The 15014-nt window shown below is 39.1% G+C and overlaps 1 protein-coding gene across 4 annotated transcripts in view; it reads right to left on the bottom strand.

Moving 5' to 3' along the window:
- OSMR (oncostatin M receptor) overlaps positions 1 to 14808 on the bottom strand; it is a 30154-nt gene extending 15346 nt beyond the window's left edge. The window contains exons 1-8 of one of the 4 annotated variants that reach the window (XM_071730645.1): positions 14680 to 14808; positions 14413 to 14460; positions 14212 to 14368; positions 12096 to 12227; positions 11341 to 11461; positions 7781 to 7878; positions 5280 to 5443; positions 2832 to 2991 (exon numbers count right to left, since the gene is read on the bottom strand). In XM_071730645.1, coding sequence (XP_071586746.1) covers positions 2832 to 2991; positions 5280 to 5443; positions 7781 to 7853 — 397 coding nt within the window. In that variant the 5' untranslated portion in view covers positions 7854 to 7878; positions 11341 to 11461; positions 12096 to 12227; ... (1 more) ...; positions 14413 to 14460; positions 14680 to 14808. Of the gene's footprint in view, positions 1 to 2831; positions 2992 to 5279; positions 5444 to 7780; positions 7879 to 11340; positions 11462 to 12095; positions 12228 to 14211; positions 14369 to 14412; positions 14461 to 14679 lie in introns of those variants that run through there. The other 3 variants (XM_071730646.1, XM_071730647.1, XM_071730644.1) reach the window with 3 other exon arrangements.
- Positions 14809 to 15014: the final 206 nt, after the last annotated feature.

Here is a 15014-nt window from a genome sequence, read left to right as displayed (position 1 = left end):
AATCTTATGAAGTCTACAGTTACTATTTTTCAGAGAGCTCTAAATCAGGTGTATAATGTAGGGTCATTTTGTAACACAAAGAGCTATTTTGACCCTTATCCAGTTTCTTTTGAAAAATTAAAATCCAAGATTGGAGCTAGTGAGAAAGAAAGGAGAGTCTTGCAATTTACTTCCCATTTAAAAAATGAGGTAGATCAGCAAATTATGCCCATGCACAGGTAGTGGAAGCAGGGACAGGTATGCAGGGAAGGGTATAGGGACACTGCCCAATTGTGTAGAGATGGGATTAGGAAGGCTAAAGCATGATTGGAGCTGAACTTGGCAAGGTATACAAAGTATAAGAAACATTTCTACAGGTAGATACTGAACAATTTTTTTGTCTCAGTGTTGGCTGGAGGCCTCTCTTCCATGACTTCTTGGGTGGATGGACTCAAGGAAGAAACTAGTGGAGCAAAATCACTCCCAGTGTAAGAGAAAATCAGGTTTATGAACACTTGAGGATCCTGAATGTACAGAACTCTGTGGGACCTGGCAAGATTTATTGCGGAGTCCTGAAAACAGTAGATGATATATTTGCCAAGCCACTCTCCACAGCATCTAAAAGTCAGGTGACCTGGCAGTCAGGTGAATTCCCTAGTGACTAAAGAAAAGGAATCATTGCACCCATTTTTAGAACAGGTGTAGAAAGGTGGCACCCTGTGGATGACCAACCTGTCAGCCACACTTACCTTCTGTACTTGGGAAGATCATGGAACAGATCCTCCTGGAAGCTATGCTAAGGCAAATAGAGGACAGGGAGCTGATTTGAGACAACCAGCATGGCTTCACCAAGGTTGGCTTCACCAACCTACACAACTGCATCAGTGAACAAGGGAAGAGCTAAAGACATCATCTATCTGGAGTTCTGCGAGGCCTTTGATATGGTCCCCTACCACATCCTTCTCTCTAAATTGGAGATAGATGGATCTGATGGATGGACTATTTGGTGGAGCAGTAGCTGTTTGCATGTTTATATTCAGAGAGTAGAAGTTAACAGCTCAATGTGGTGTCCCTCGGAGGTCACCATATTAGAGACAGTGCTGTTTAACATCTTCATCAATGACATGGACTGTGGGATTGACTGCACTCTCAGCAAATCTGCAGATGACACCAAGCTGAGTGGTGCAGGTGACATGGATGCCATTCAGAGGGACCTGGATAGGCTCAAGAAATGTGTGCATGAGCTTCAACAAGGCCTCGTGTAAAGTTCTGCACTTGGGCTGGGACAACTCGTGGCAGTACAGGATGGGAGGAGAATGGATTGAGAGCAACCTTGCTGAGAAGGAGAAACAATTGAGAGGAACTCGTTGAGAAGGACTTGGGCATATTGGTTGATAAGAAGATCAACATGAGCCAGTAGTGTTCATTTGCAGTCCAGGAAGCCAACCATATTCTCGGTTGCACCAAAAGAAGCGTGACCAGTGGGTCATGGGAGATGATTCTGCCCCTCTGCTCTGCTCTAGTCATACCTCACCTGGAGTACTGTCAGTTCTGGGTCCTCAGAACAGGAAAGATATGGACCTGTAGGAGCAAGCCCAGAGGAGGGCCACAAAAATGATCAGAGGGCTGGAACACCTTTCCTATGAAGACAGGCTGAGGGAATTGGGGTTGTTCAGCCTGAGGAAGGCTCTGGGGAGACCTTAGTGCTGCATTTCAGTACATAAACTGGGCTTATAAGAAAGATGGGGACAGACTTTTTAGTAGCGCCTGTTGTGACAGCAGAAGAGATAATGGTTTTAAGTTAAAAAGGGGTAAATTCAGACTAGGCATTAGGAAGAAATTTTTTACAAGGGTGGTGGAACACTCTGTGAACAGGTGTTCCCAGAGAGGTGGTAGATGTTCCATCCCCGGAAACATTCAAGGCCAGGTTGGATGGGGCCTTGAGCAACCTGGTCTGCTGGAATGTGTTCCCACCCATGCAAAGGGCTTGGAGCTGGATGATCTTTAAGGTCCCTTCCAACCAAAAGTATTCTGTGACTCTAAGATTATTTGCCACAGTCCACATATTACAGACCTGTGATGCTTCTACTGACAGTAAAACTTCCATAATTAAAAAGCTGTTGCTGCTCCAAAGAACAGTGTTTCTTCACAAAATCACTGTAGCTACTTTTTCTAAAACAGTTATATATCTTGTTTACACCAAATTTTCTGGAAACACAATTGTTCTAGTAAGACATTATAATTTGGAAAAAAAAAAGGGGGGGGGGGATTGTAATATCATTTATTACATTATTGCTTCACTCCCTGTTTGTTCTCATAGCTCACAGAAATTCAAGATGACTTGCTCCTGTCACTCTGCTTTTTCAGTACTAATAAAAGCTTTTCAGTACTAATAAAAGCTATGATTTCCAGACATGCAGAGCATGTGTCAGATGATGCAGCTATAGCTCTGTGCTTCCTCTCTTATCCCTCAGTCTGGGCTAGGGCTGTGCCTGACCTTGTGACAGGCTACACTGGAGCCTTTCCAAGATACCATGTCACTCTATGCACTGCACTCTTTTAATGTGTGAGCAAGAAAAGCTCTAAAACTTTTGGTCTACTAGCTTAGGAAGATCATACACAAATTAAAACAAGATCTTAAGCATTGCTACTATTGCCAAAAAAAAAAAAAAAAAAAAAAAAAAAAAAGAGAGAGAGTTGGTTAGTTCTTAGAGATGAACAAGTTCATATTGAATTCTTACTTTGATGCCATCTCTCCTGAACTGGTCTTTAGTACTAAAGTCACCAGTGAATTACAATCCATCTTGTATTGGAAAAATATAAAGAATATTGTAAAGTCTTCTTTTGCTTACCCAGGACAGTCTTCCACAGACTCCACTGGCTCCAAATATTTGATATTTCTGCTCTGCTCCTGATTCTCACAGAGTGTGACATACACTCCAAAGGGAAATCTGAATCCCATACCCAATGAAGAGGCTTTCCTGATTTATCAAGTGTGACATTTAGGAACTCCTAGAAATAAAGGCCAGTAAGTATTGAAACAACAGCAATGTGTAGACATTTCGGAAATTCAATCAAAAGCAGTAAGAGAGAGAGAAAGCTTGAAAGAGGAATATGCTTTTGAAAAATGAATCTCTGAAACCTCATTCACTAGACATGACCTCATCCTAAGTAACTAGCAAGCTAAGTTAGTGCTTACAAGTCTGTGCTATCTATGGTGGAGTAATTGATGTGCTGGCAAGACTGCTTGACCCAGACAACACAGTTGTGACTCAGGCCTTCCTTCTCATGAAATGGATTCTCCCTCAGAGACTTCCAGTGTGTTATTTGTGCCTGCTATCACTTGAGTAATAGCATGCACAGATGCTGCTGCTGCCTGCAGGTGCACTTAGTCTAACACTGTGGGTTACATAGTGCTGGTACTGAATTACAGCAGAATCTGCACTGTCTGGTAAGGATTTATGTAGAAGATGCCTCATTGTAACGCTGAGGCACAGCATCTGACACAGTACTGCCATCAGTGACAGGTGGAGTGGAAAAAGATCTGTTAAGTATCCCAAAATGCTTAATTGCAGTAATATGTATAAGCAAGAAATATGTAAAAATGCATCCAAAACTGCTGAAGTCCCTACAGGAGAACAGAATAGAGACAGCCTAACACAAAAAAAATGGAGTTCAAAAATTATAAGAGCCAAATGCTCTGCAATTTGGCAATTATTATATTGAAGTATATAAATGCAAACACACAGTGAAATATACAAAATGTTCTGCTGATTATTTAAAAATGTCCTGCAAAGATCTCTCAGCGTGTAGCTGCCAAGGCCCACCTAGACACAAAAAATGCTACACCAATACGTGGCACAGCAACTCAAGCTAACCAGGGCACCATGTAGTCAGAGAGATAGAAGAAAGGTTACCACGCATATGAATGAATCTCCCTGATACGACAACCTGTAGGATGAGGAAAAACAGCTCAAAAAAAAAAATCTATTAATCATCTGAAATCATAAGTATATTTTATAACCAAATATATATTTCAGTACTTCTTAAGACAACTGTGCCAGATACTCAGCATACCGATCAATTCTTTTAAAATGAACTAGACCAGAGCCCTGCCTCACTCTGACAGCTGGAAAACTGCTCTTCAGTACTGCTTTCTATCAGCAACACCTGCACTTCCATAATATGACCACTGAGAAATTCTCTGCAATTAGTTCATGATTTGATTTCTCAGTTATAGCACTAAGGAATGTAATCTGTGCTTTGGAAGCTATATGGCATGTCAGTGCTTTGGTACAAGCAGGGTCACATAGTTTCTTTAGTGATACATATTCATCAGAAAAACATAGAAGCAAATACATTCCTACATGGTAGTGACATAAAAAAAAAAATCTTATTTTCCTTGTCATACTGCTTTTAAGTAATTAAATGGGATACATCCTTGGATTAAAAAAATTCTTTACTTCTTCCAGAGAGTTATTAGGAGTCTGATGGACAGATACTCAAAAAAACCACTTAATTTTTTGTAACTATATTGCTTGGTTTCTGACTACAGGATTAGACCTACTCATGGAGTGTTAAAAATCCTATAAAAATATCAAAGTGGTCAAAATCTTTCTAAAATGTACAGAGCTCATATGCAGTGAAGATGTGGTCCTTCAAACTTGGAGACAAAATACAACTTGGTTGATCAGAGTAAGCTGTGATTCTTAACAGTGCTCATCTTATTTTATTGACTTCTGGTTTCAGAAAAACACAATATTCTCTGTTTATGTCCCTTCTCACAAGTAACACCTGTAAGTGATCAAGAACAGTTTTCCAGTTCTACTAAGTATTAACACATGTATTTAATACATGGAAACGATGTAGAAGAAAACGATGGAAGAATCCATAGTTTGGTTTGTGAGAGGAGTTGCAGCAACATGACTCACATGACTCACACAAGGGACCTGCACCTTAAAAGGGAAACAGAGACCTTTAAAATCAAATCTCCTAAGTCCACCCACCAGAATCCCTCACCAAGAGTATGCAAAGTGTATCTACATTCTTCACAAGTGGATATGATTCTTCAGCTGAGCAAATACTTTCTTTGCACAAACACAGGACAAAACATTAGACTCAGTCTGGCATCTAGTGAAATATGGAGGTATTTTTAGTACAGTTTTGTAAGTAGTAGGTTGTAAGTAGTAAAGCTATACAGCAAAGCTATCTGCATATATAACTGAAAATTTTATTTTTCTTTAGCATTCTTTATTGTATAAATAACTAATATACCTATATATATATATATGTATACTTACTGTCCACACTGTAGTAGCTACATCTGTTTGATAGACTTGTATTTCAAAAGACATTGCCAGCTCAGCCTCATGTGCTGACTTGCCAACATCCCATTCCACCACCAGCTGCTGAAGCACCAGATCCTTGGAAATGTTAACATATGTTACTGGAAACACAAAGGATTCTAGGAGCACAAAAAGGACACAAAAATAATAATGTTTATGTATGCTTTAGTTCTTCAAGTATGGGGAAGTTACAAAGTAGACCTGAAAGAACAGTAGCCAGGGGTAGTATACAGCATGCAATTCTGAAGGAAAACAAAAAACGAATAAGACTCAAGCTCTTGATATCAAAAGCAAAGATAATCTTTCATCTTAAAGCATCACCAGGCTAGAATGAGGTTCCTGTATCCAGTAATTTATTTTTCAGTCTACTAGTTACTTTATGGGAATACCGATCCATCTCTTTTTAGCTTTATGAAGAGGAACAATAAAAAATATTAGTTAATGCCAATCAAGTATTTTAAAAGCATAGCTCAAGAGTTTCCCTCCCCTAGCTAGCTCAGATGATAGTGTAGTGTTAGGTACATATCTGCTTGCTCCACCCAGGGCTGCAGTCAGGATCCCAGTCAGGGCTGTGGATCCTTCTGCTAGAACAAGACACGTAATTATAATGACACCTCCATCTTTCTGTGGGATGGTCTAAGTCTGTCTCTTACCATTCCTGTGCATTCCTCCTGCAGTGCTGAAGCAACTGGGAGAGCCAGATGGGCCCAGCACAAATAAACAAGCCTAAAGGAGTGGATCTGGCTTGTCTCATAATGAAACTCAAGAACACAAAGTAAGACTCCCAAGGGAAGCAAACATATATGCCTGAAAGAAAATCCAGATAGTTGGCAGAAATCTCATAATTTTCAGGGTGAAAAATTGAAAAGAAACCCCTTTGTATCTTCTGAATTTCCCTATCTGCTTTTATGCTCCTTCTATCCAATTCTAATTGCAAGCATCACTATTATGCTTGTTGCATCAATAATGAGATTGCTTCTTTCCTCTATAAATGTGTCTTTTTGTTCAAGCTAAAAATCTCATCTCTTTTTTCACCATGGAGTTCATTTTCTCCTGCCAAGTTAACAAAAAACACAAAGGTCTCATTGGTTTCTTTTGATTTTTTTTCTCCGTCTGTATGAGTGTAGATCCACTTTTATTCAGATGATATTTCACTTCAGAGTTCACACACACAATTTTGTTCTCCTCAAAGCCAGGCACAAGAGCCTAGATCACCAGCCAGGACTTACACACAGCACCAACAAACAGAAGAAAATATAGCTAAGGACATTAATATGACCTTGAAGCCTACTGAGTTACAATGTATGACTTGAATACCTTTGTAGTATAATTTAAACATGAAATATTTGTAGCTTTCACACTTACAGTCTTCCTCTCCCACCAAAAGTTAAATAAACAAGGAATCTTTGGACTTGTTTTAACTTGAAATTGAACTCAAGACTATATGAATAGCTTTATGATTAACAGCTGAATCTAATTTTATTCCTGAACAACTGCATGTCAAAACAAGTGACCAAGTTACTGTAATGCAGAAACTGTGTGGACTTGCCCACATTACAAGGTTTTGTCACTCTAGGGTTATTGGTAAAAATCTCAAAACTGTGCCTGAGAACAGGCACATAGAGTGTGAATACATGAATTTAAAGACTGAAAAGAAGAAAAAAAAGGCTGAAACCAATACATTATCCCTTCAGTATGATAACAAGCACATTTATATAAAAAAACACCCCTCTCACTGCCTCTCCAACTTAATTAAGACAATATAACGCATATAATTCCCACTATAGTTTGGCAAATTTTTCCTTCTTAAGGGTGGACACAGGAAATTCAATTTAAACTATTTGGTCCTTTTTCTTAATTTTTTTTGTTTTAAGAGTCATGCCCAATGTTATTGCTGGCAGTATGTGTGCAAGCAGTACTTCTACCTTAAAATGCTTCTGAAAAGTTACCCTCATATTAATTTTTGTTCCCTCTGAATTTGCCTATTTGCTTTTTTTCTTTGTAGAGGATACATATTTGAAGGGCAAGAAATAAAGATCTGGTCCTGAAATCTTGTGGCACAATCAGAAAAGGGCCAACAAAAGTGTTAAAATTTTTGTAGATGAGACAAAAATGAAAGAGAAACGAAAGAAGTAGAAAAGCATAGAAGTTGTCAGAGAACATAAGCTATTTGAATATGACAGAATAAAGATCAGAAATATGAGGTAGAGGGGAAGCAGACAAGTAAGTACACCCAGGTTTCACATAATTGCAAGTTATTGATATGACAGGGAATTTCGCATGATGGAGCTGCAAACATTAATTATACAAGATGCTTTGTGACCTAACCAGAGAAAATAACTTTATTAAGTGTGTAACAGGATGCTTAAGTACAGGAGACTTACAAATAAGCAAGTCCAAAGGTTCAGTTGTTGTAGATTGTTCCCAAATAAAAAAGCAAACGTTCAGACATTTACCTTGCTCTGAGTATGTAGTGGAACAGGTCATCAAAGAGAGCAGTACCACCAGAACCATAAAGTGATTCATCATTCATCTGCTTTTTCCTGCACAAGATCTATCAGGACAGAAGACATTTCCATTTATTTGTTTCTTTTAGGGGAAATGGATTCCAGACAATTGTCCAGATAATGTTACCATATTTAAGAATGACTAAATAAAAACACAAGTACAGGCTCCAGGCAGTTTAAGAGAAATTCAGGAAGAATGGGCAAAGAAAGATAAGGAATTTTAAAAATCACTTATTTTTAGGACCTAGTTACAGCATAGGGAAAAATACACTGTACTCAAAAGGTTCAATTTAATCTAAAGCAATAGAAACCACAATATCTTTAAAGTTTTCTTCCTGCTTCTTTCTAAGGAATATTAAAACAGAAGTTTGTCCTGATATATTTTTGGCTTTTGTCTTGCACAAATAACAAGATATCTTTTTAACAAGGAAACAAAAACAAAAAAAAAAAAGTATCAAAGGTGCAAAATACCTTGTGGTTTCAACTCTACCTGAAGAATACAGTAGACTTTGGAAAGCATGGTCTTACCCTTTGCCAGCACCCAGGACACTCTATGGAGGGCTTTAGTTAGACTGGAGTTGAAATACATCCATCAAAGCCTTAGCAAGTTCCAGTCCTAGCAGGACTGTCATTCCAAGTACCACAGTGCTCCATCTAACATTCCTTTTAGAGCTTTTACGCTCATGTTGTGACAGCATGAAACATCTTCACAGTCTAGTCCTTAGGGATTAATTGGATGTCAGATCTCACAAGATATCTATGATCTGCAAATTCACCCAAGTAGAAGGGGGAGCTGAACATTCAGTATGATTACTCACTCAGGCACAGAAGGTACAGTAATCCAAACAACAGGAACAGGACTACAGATACAGCTTTCTTTAAGTTTAACTTCCATGTTTTGCATTTCTGGAGCTGTGTAGAATACTGATAGACTCTTCTACTGTCTCCATAACAGAAATTAAAACCTCTTAGCAGGACAGATAACTGGAGTGACCTTTTGTCCCCACTAAAGCCAAGGACAGAATATTTACTGATTGCAGAAAGGCAAGGAATTCACTCTGTAATTTCTTCCTAGCAGAAAACCTCCAGTTTACAACCTCAGAGCTACAGACACTTCAGTTTAGTGGGTTTTGGTCTTAATTTCTCCCAAGGATCAAAATAAAAGTTTTCAACCTTTTATTTCTTTCATATTTCTAAAGGTCACATGGAAAATGAGTAGATGAGTGCTGCATCTATCACTGCAACACAGGGCTCAGTACTCACAACAGACACCTTTAATGCAGTGTGTCCCAACTTTTTATTTGTGACCACAAATACTTCACATAGAGGCCCACATATTCAAAAGTTGAGCGTTGTCTTGCCTAATGTATAGGCTTCTGCAGTCTTTTTTGCCATTATAGCAACATCCTCAAAGTATCTGGATAACACTAAAATCAACCTGAAAAAAGAATCCAAACATTTTTGAGAACTTAGGCCTAATTCACATGCAACAAGAACTGACTTAGGGAAGTTCACTTCTTTATATAGTTTCTAACTTTAGTCTTTCTTTTGTCATCTGATCAAATATGGTATCTGAAAGGGAAAATAATTCTTTATGTTTTGCCTGGAATAAACACAATAGAGTGGTTCTTTCTTATAGAGCAGTGAGTGGCAAGTAAATAACACAAAAAGAAGCCTTTCCAAAGCAAATTATGCTAAAAAATGTGGTAACTCTTCAACAAATTATTATTATTTTGAATTATATGAAATTAATATTAAGACACAAACGCAAATCTTCCATGTCCTATTACAGAAACAAGTGAGAATAAAACTGCTTTTAAAGTCAAGAGAGTTGACTTTCTGTTTTAAAACCAGTTAGTTTCTGTAGCATGACTCCTGATTTATCACAGAACCATATGATGAGAGCATGATGAAAACCTGGCCCCACAAAATTCCTGATTTTTTAAACATCAGTGTGGTTGGACACAAAGCTATTTGCCCTATTTGTCACTTACCACTCAAATCCAACATTGAATACAGTGAGAAAGTATTACAGAACTCATGACATATTGGACTATTTGTTTAAATCACTTCCTATTTGTGAAACAAATCCAAATTCTCTGCTGCTCTTAGAGAGTATTCTCAACTGCTGTGTGTCATAAATGTCCATTTATTATTTTTTTATTAATAAATGTCTAAACTATCCCTTTCCACTTATTTACACTTCCACTTCACTAATAACACAGGTTAGATCACTTTTATATTTTTTTGCCATACAATAATAAAGGAGAGTGTAATATAAGAAATTACCATGAAAATAGAAATTTACTTTGGACAGTTCCAATGCTTTTGACTATTCAGTATGTTAATAACCTTGTTTGTTACTGTATAATAAGTTATAATAATATGTGCAATGTTAGGTATGAAACCAGTGTTTATGGGAAAAGATCCGGAATGCTCTGACAAAAGAGAATATGAAGTAAATTTAAATAAATTAAATACTATTCAAGAAAAAAAAAATTCTAATATAAGAGGCATGTTTTTGCTTAATTCATCTTTATGCAGAAACATCTGCTTATGATTGACAAACTAATCACATTCAGTAATCACTACCAACCAATGTCAAGCACGTATTCTTTATTATCAATGATTAAATTCTTTTTAAAAATCACCACTTAAAAATCTGAGTCTTGGTTACAGAGATGAAAAGAGAATCAAAACAGCTGTACAAAATACATTATCAGTTTCACTTTAAAAGAACTTAATGAAGATAATAGGTCAACTACATCCTTGCCAAAAGTGAAATAATTGGACAACAAAGGGAATCAATGAAGCCAAGATGCCAAGAAAGGTTTTATCACCCTGAAAGAAGAAAAGTACTACCTCTGAGAAATAGTAACCACCAATGTCACAAAAAAAGTGACAATCACAACCACAGTTCTGATTAATAGCTTTTTTCCATATTTCCCAGTCTTAAAAGGTATGAATACCATAAGAGTATATCACAGTATACCATGGTTCTTCATCTGAGAATGAATCTCTTCTGACTTTTTTTTTCAAGCCTAAGTGTTTTTTTACATTCTTCAAACCTGGAACGCCTGTGTACTTTGTTGCCATGAATTTCAGGTTAGAACAAGTAGCTCTCATGCCAGTGATTTTGAATATGGACTACAGAGATATAATTTGAATACTGTTTCTTTCTAGTTACTTTTATCATTAAGATAATGTTGCTATAGCATTTCTCTAGCCTATTGCAGAATAGAGCAGTTTGTCCAGCTGAGTTTTGAAGAACTCCAAGGATGGAGATTCCACAACTTCTCTGGGGAACTTGTTCCAGTGCTTAACCACTCAGTGTGAAGGGATTTTCCTTTTATATTATCCTTATATTAACATATTTATTTTTCTCCTTACATTGTCCTTGCTACAATTTCTGCCCATTTCTTCATGTGAAGAGCTGCAAAGAGTTTAGGTTTGTCTTCTGAGTAACTTCTCAGCAGTTTGGAAAGGACTGCAGTTAGACCTGCCCTTACCTTTCTCTTCCCAAGGCTAAGCAAACTCAGCTTCTTCAGTGGCTCCTGCACATGCTCCACTTTCCAAAGCCTTCTGGTGTTTCTCTCCTGGACTCAGTTCAGTCTGGCAGTCCTCTTTGTACTGTGAGCCCCAAACTAGACATATTAATTCACATATGCCCTCATAAATGACAAATAGAATGAATTAATCACTCCCCTAAGCTCTTATTCTTCACCAGCCTTAACAACGGCAGTTGTGGCTCTAATTTCTGTGATGATCTAGTTATTGGGACACACTGAAATGATCTATAAAATGGATGATAATCCTAAGCCATAAATTGAGGATGACTGGGCACAAAATTACCTAAAACATCTATAAAGTTAACTGAGCAAGAATTTTTTCATTTTACCCTATATTCTTCCCCCTTCTAAAAATTCTACATCTGTGGGAGAAATAAAGCAGATCTGCTTAGCCTTGTCACTCTGTAACTTGAATAACTGGTAAACGATTTCTAACTCGTGAATATATAGTCTACTTGTAATTCTTCCCATTGGAAAAACATAATCTGCAGTGTGACAAAACAGAAAAAAATGGACTCAGGATTCCCAACATAACCTGAAATTAATCAGTACTGACAGATACATCAATACAACAGAAACATTTTGGACACCCGGTGGCAGCTGCAATAATATTCAGCACCAACAGGAATTTTTCAAAGACCTGACAATTAAAGAGCAATTACCCAAGAAGTGGAGACAGTACAGGAGCAAATTACCTTGGGAAGAGATGAAATAGCTTTCAATAGGTAGTATGTGTATACTCTAAATAAATATCTCCAGACAAACCATTTCTCTTTCAGAGCAAAAGGCTGACCTAGATGACCCCCAAAGTCCTGTCCACGCCAGTGCTTTTGTGATGTCATGGATGAGAGGAAAAAGAAACTCCCATTATTCATCTGGTAAACATGCCTAAGATAAACATTTCATCAAACCTCTCTTCACAGGCATTAAAGCACATAAATTCAACTAAGCCCTCTTTAAAGACCAGTCTCATAGTACCCAGAAGTCATTGGCTGGGAGCTGTAGCCATATGGTGCACATACTACTGCAGTACCTGCAATACCCTCATGCATAAGAAAGGAAACTCCTGCTGTGAACATCTAGTATTAGCTGACTGCAGAGTCAATCTGTTTTGTATCAATCTTCCTACAGCTGCATATTTCAAATCATACTTCATACAACTTTACTTTCTCAGAACCCTTTGCTTTGCTTATTTAAAACAGCTGACAATCACAACCCACATCCCCAGATGAACCAAAGCCTGCACTTAGGCTGGCAAAAGAAATGTTTTCAGCTTCTAGTGTCCAAAAATCTTTAATCATTTAAAGGACACCAAAATCATAATCACTACTGAGCAGACAAATTTTCCTAGACCGGAGGTGGAAGAGAACTGCCAGTGATGCAAATCTGATTATCATACTACTTTGGATTTGCATCATGTTTTTCATCCTGCGTTCTCATTCCCTCTACTTCATAGGCAATCTGAGGATGGGAATCACAATTCCAGTTCATGCCACACAATACAGTGTCGCTAACATAACTGATTTGGTTAGTGCCAGAACCTAATAGACTCCTTCTGTAGCCTCCAAAGAGAGAAACAGCCTCCCCTAAAAATTAAACCAGACCATAAGTAGAATAATTCATTCTCCAGTGGTGGCATTTTCCTCTTAAACAATCAGAAAACTAGGTAAGTGCCAAAATGAGCTAAACTGTCTAGAGTACAAAGACTCTGCACTGAAGTATGCCTTCGGTCACCCAGTTCCTGCAGTTCCCAGTACGATATCCTTCGCAGAACCAACAGTGCAGAGCTGGCATCCAGCTGAGGCCACTTTACTTGACACAGGGAGCAGTGCCAAGCCATCAGAAACCTACCGAGTGTGGGAAAATCAGTGTTTGCCAAAGCATCCTACAATTAAATAGATTCCTCTTCAAAATAAACATCACAACAATTCTGAATTCTGAAAGAAATTTTTAGTCGAGACGCTAAATTCTAAAGTGATGATGCCTTCCTTTAGCCCTTGTACTTTTCTTCCTCTATGTAGTTTTAAGTATAGCTTCAATAATACCTAGCACAAAAAATAAGCCTGTGTATAAGACACTGAAATCTCCTAATAAGCCCTTCTGATCTAACTGGTGAGCATCAAGTTTAAAGAGCTGCATGTGGAAGAAATTAATTTCAATAATTAAGGTCTGATAGGCATGTAGACATTTGATCACTTAAGGATAGCTTTATCTCCTGTCTTTTGGAAGCTCTTTGATGCACGCTGCTTGTTTTTTAAAGACTTTTGGCAGAACAGGAAACATGAAGGCTGGAATCCAAAAAAGAAAGCAATCAAACAGTGGGAAAAAAAAGGGTTCTAAAAACATACAAGTGCTAAAAAAACTGTGTAAAGACGACTGCTCTATCAGAAAGCACATGGTAACAACTTCAGGGAAGGAATTGCATAGTGTGTTGGCATGACTCATACCAACAGGAAGAACAATTTTACCTTCTTTTCAACTATAATCTACTTATAATGCTGCTGGGATCTGGTTAACTGTGGGAATGGTCGAGGCATGCAATATTTAGATTAGAATAGAGGTAAAAAGTTTATGCCAGAAACAAGTCAAACTCAAAAAAATGCAAGAACTGCACTGGAATTCACGATGTTTTCTCATTCACTCTGATGGTTTCGAGATTAAACTACAGATTTCTGATGGTTGAAAGAGAGCAGGAACAACACTTTTTCTCAGTTTGATGCTGAATTTAAAGGTCTGGGCTTGCATTTCTGAGCAAGTCAAAACCTTCTCAAAGTAGCAAGAACGGGACAAATTAAAACCAAACCCAATCACCTGTCTGGAGCATCATCGTCATCCCACGATTTTGCTTAGTTCAAAGCAGCAGCTTCTACGCTGTAGTGAAGCAGTGACATCTTGAAAGCAGAGAAGAGTGGTGGATCATAAAACGCGATGGATTCTACAGCAAGCGATGGGTGCTGCTAGGGGGGCACTCATCTACTGATAGATGAGTGATGTCTGATGATCTCTATCTACTGATAGAGCTGCAGGAGGGTGGGCTGCAGCCGCCGAGCCGAAGGGTGCCTGGAAAAGCGGTGGTTAAAGGGCGAGCATCACCGGGCTTAAATTTCAGCGTAATATCTCCACAGAGCTTTTCAAAAAAGGCGCCGACGTGGAGGAGGTGGATTTTCCTCAGGAGGAGCAGACCGAGCTCCGCGCAGCGATGGCTGCCGGGGTCCCCCCGCGGGGATTACTGAGGGGAGGAAGGGGCTGCCGCGACAGGGAGGGGACGGCGCAACTCACCTGCGGCCGCCGAGCAGCTCCCTGAGGAGCGAGGTGAGGCTGCTCCCTACCTGGTGGGCAGCGGGACGCGCGTCACTGCTGGGAAGAGCTACGGAGCGCCTGGGCTCGGACGTCCCTCCCGTCGGCAAGGCGGTGCCTCTTCCCAGATGGAGAGGGCAGGGAATTTCCCTCCGTTTTCGGGAAGCACGGCCAGTTCTCTTGGCAGAGTGCCGGCCCGTTCCGCGCTCCCGCCCGCAGCTCCCGCCCTCCCGCCTCTCCTCGAGTGCGGAGGCGGCCGCGGAGGAAAGAGAGGGCGGGCGGGCGGCGGGGCCGGGACGGACTGGTGCCCTTAGAGC

This window comes from Heliangelus exortis, chromosome Z (assembly GCF_036169615.1).
Source record: "Heliangelus exortis chromosome Z, bHelExo1.hap1, whole genome shotgun sequence".
Lineage (NCBI taxonomy): Eukaryota > Metazoa > Chordata > Aves > Apodiformes > Trochilidae > Heliangelus > Heliangelus exortis.
The sequence above is the reverse complement of the archived record's forward strand: the minus strand, read 5'-3'. Positions and strand labels throughout refer to the sequence as shown.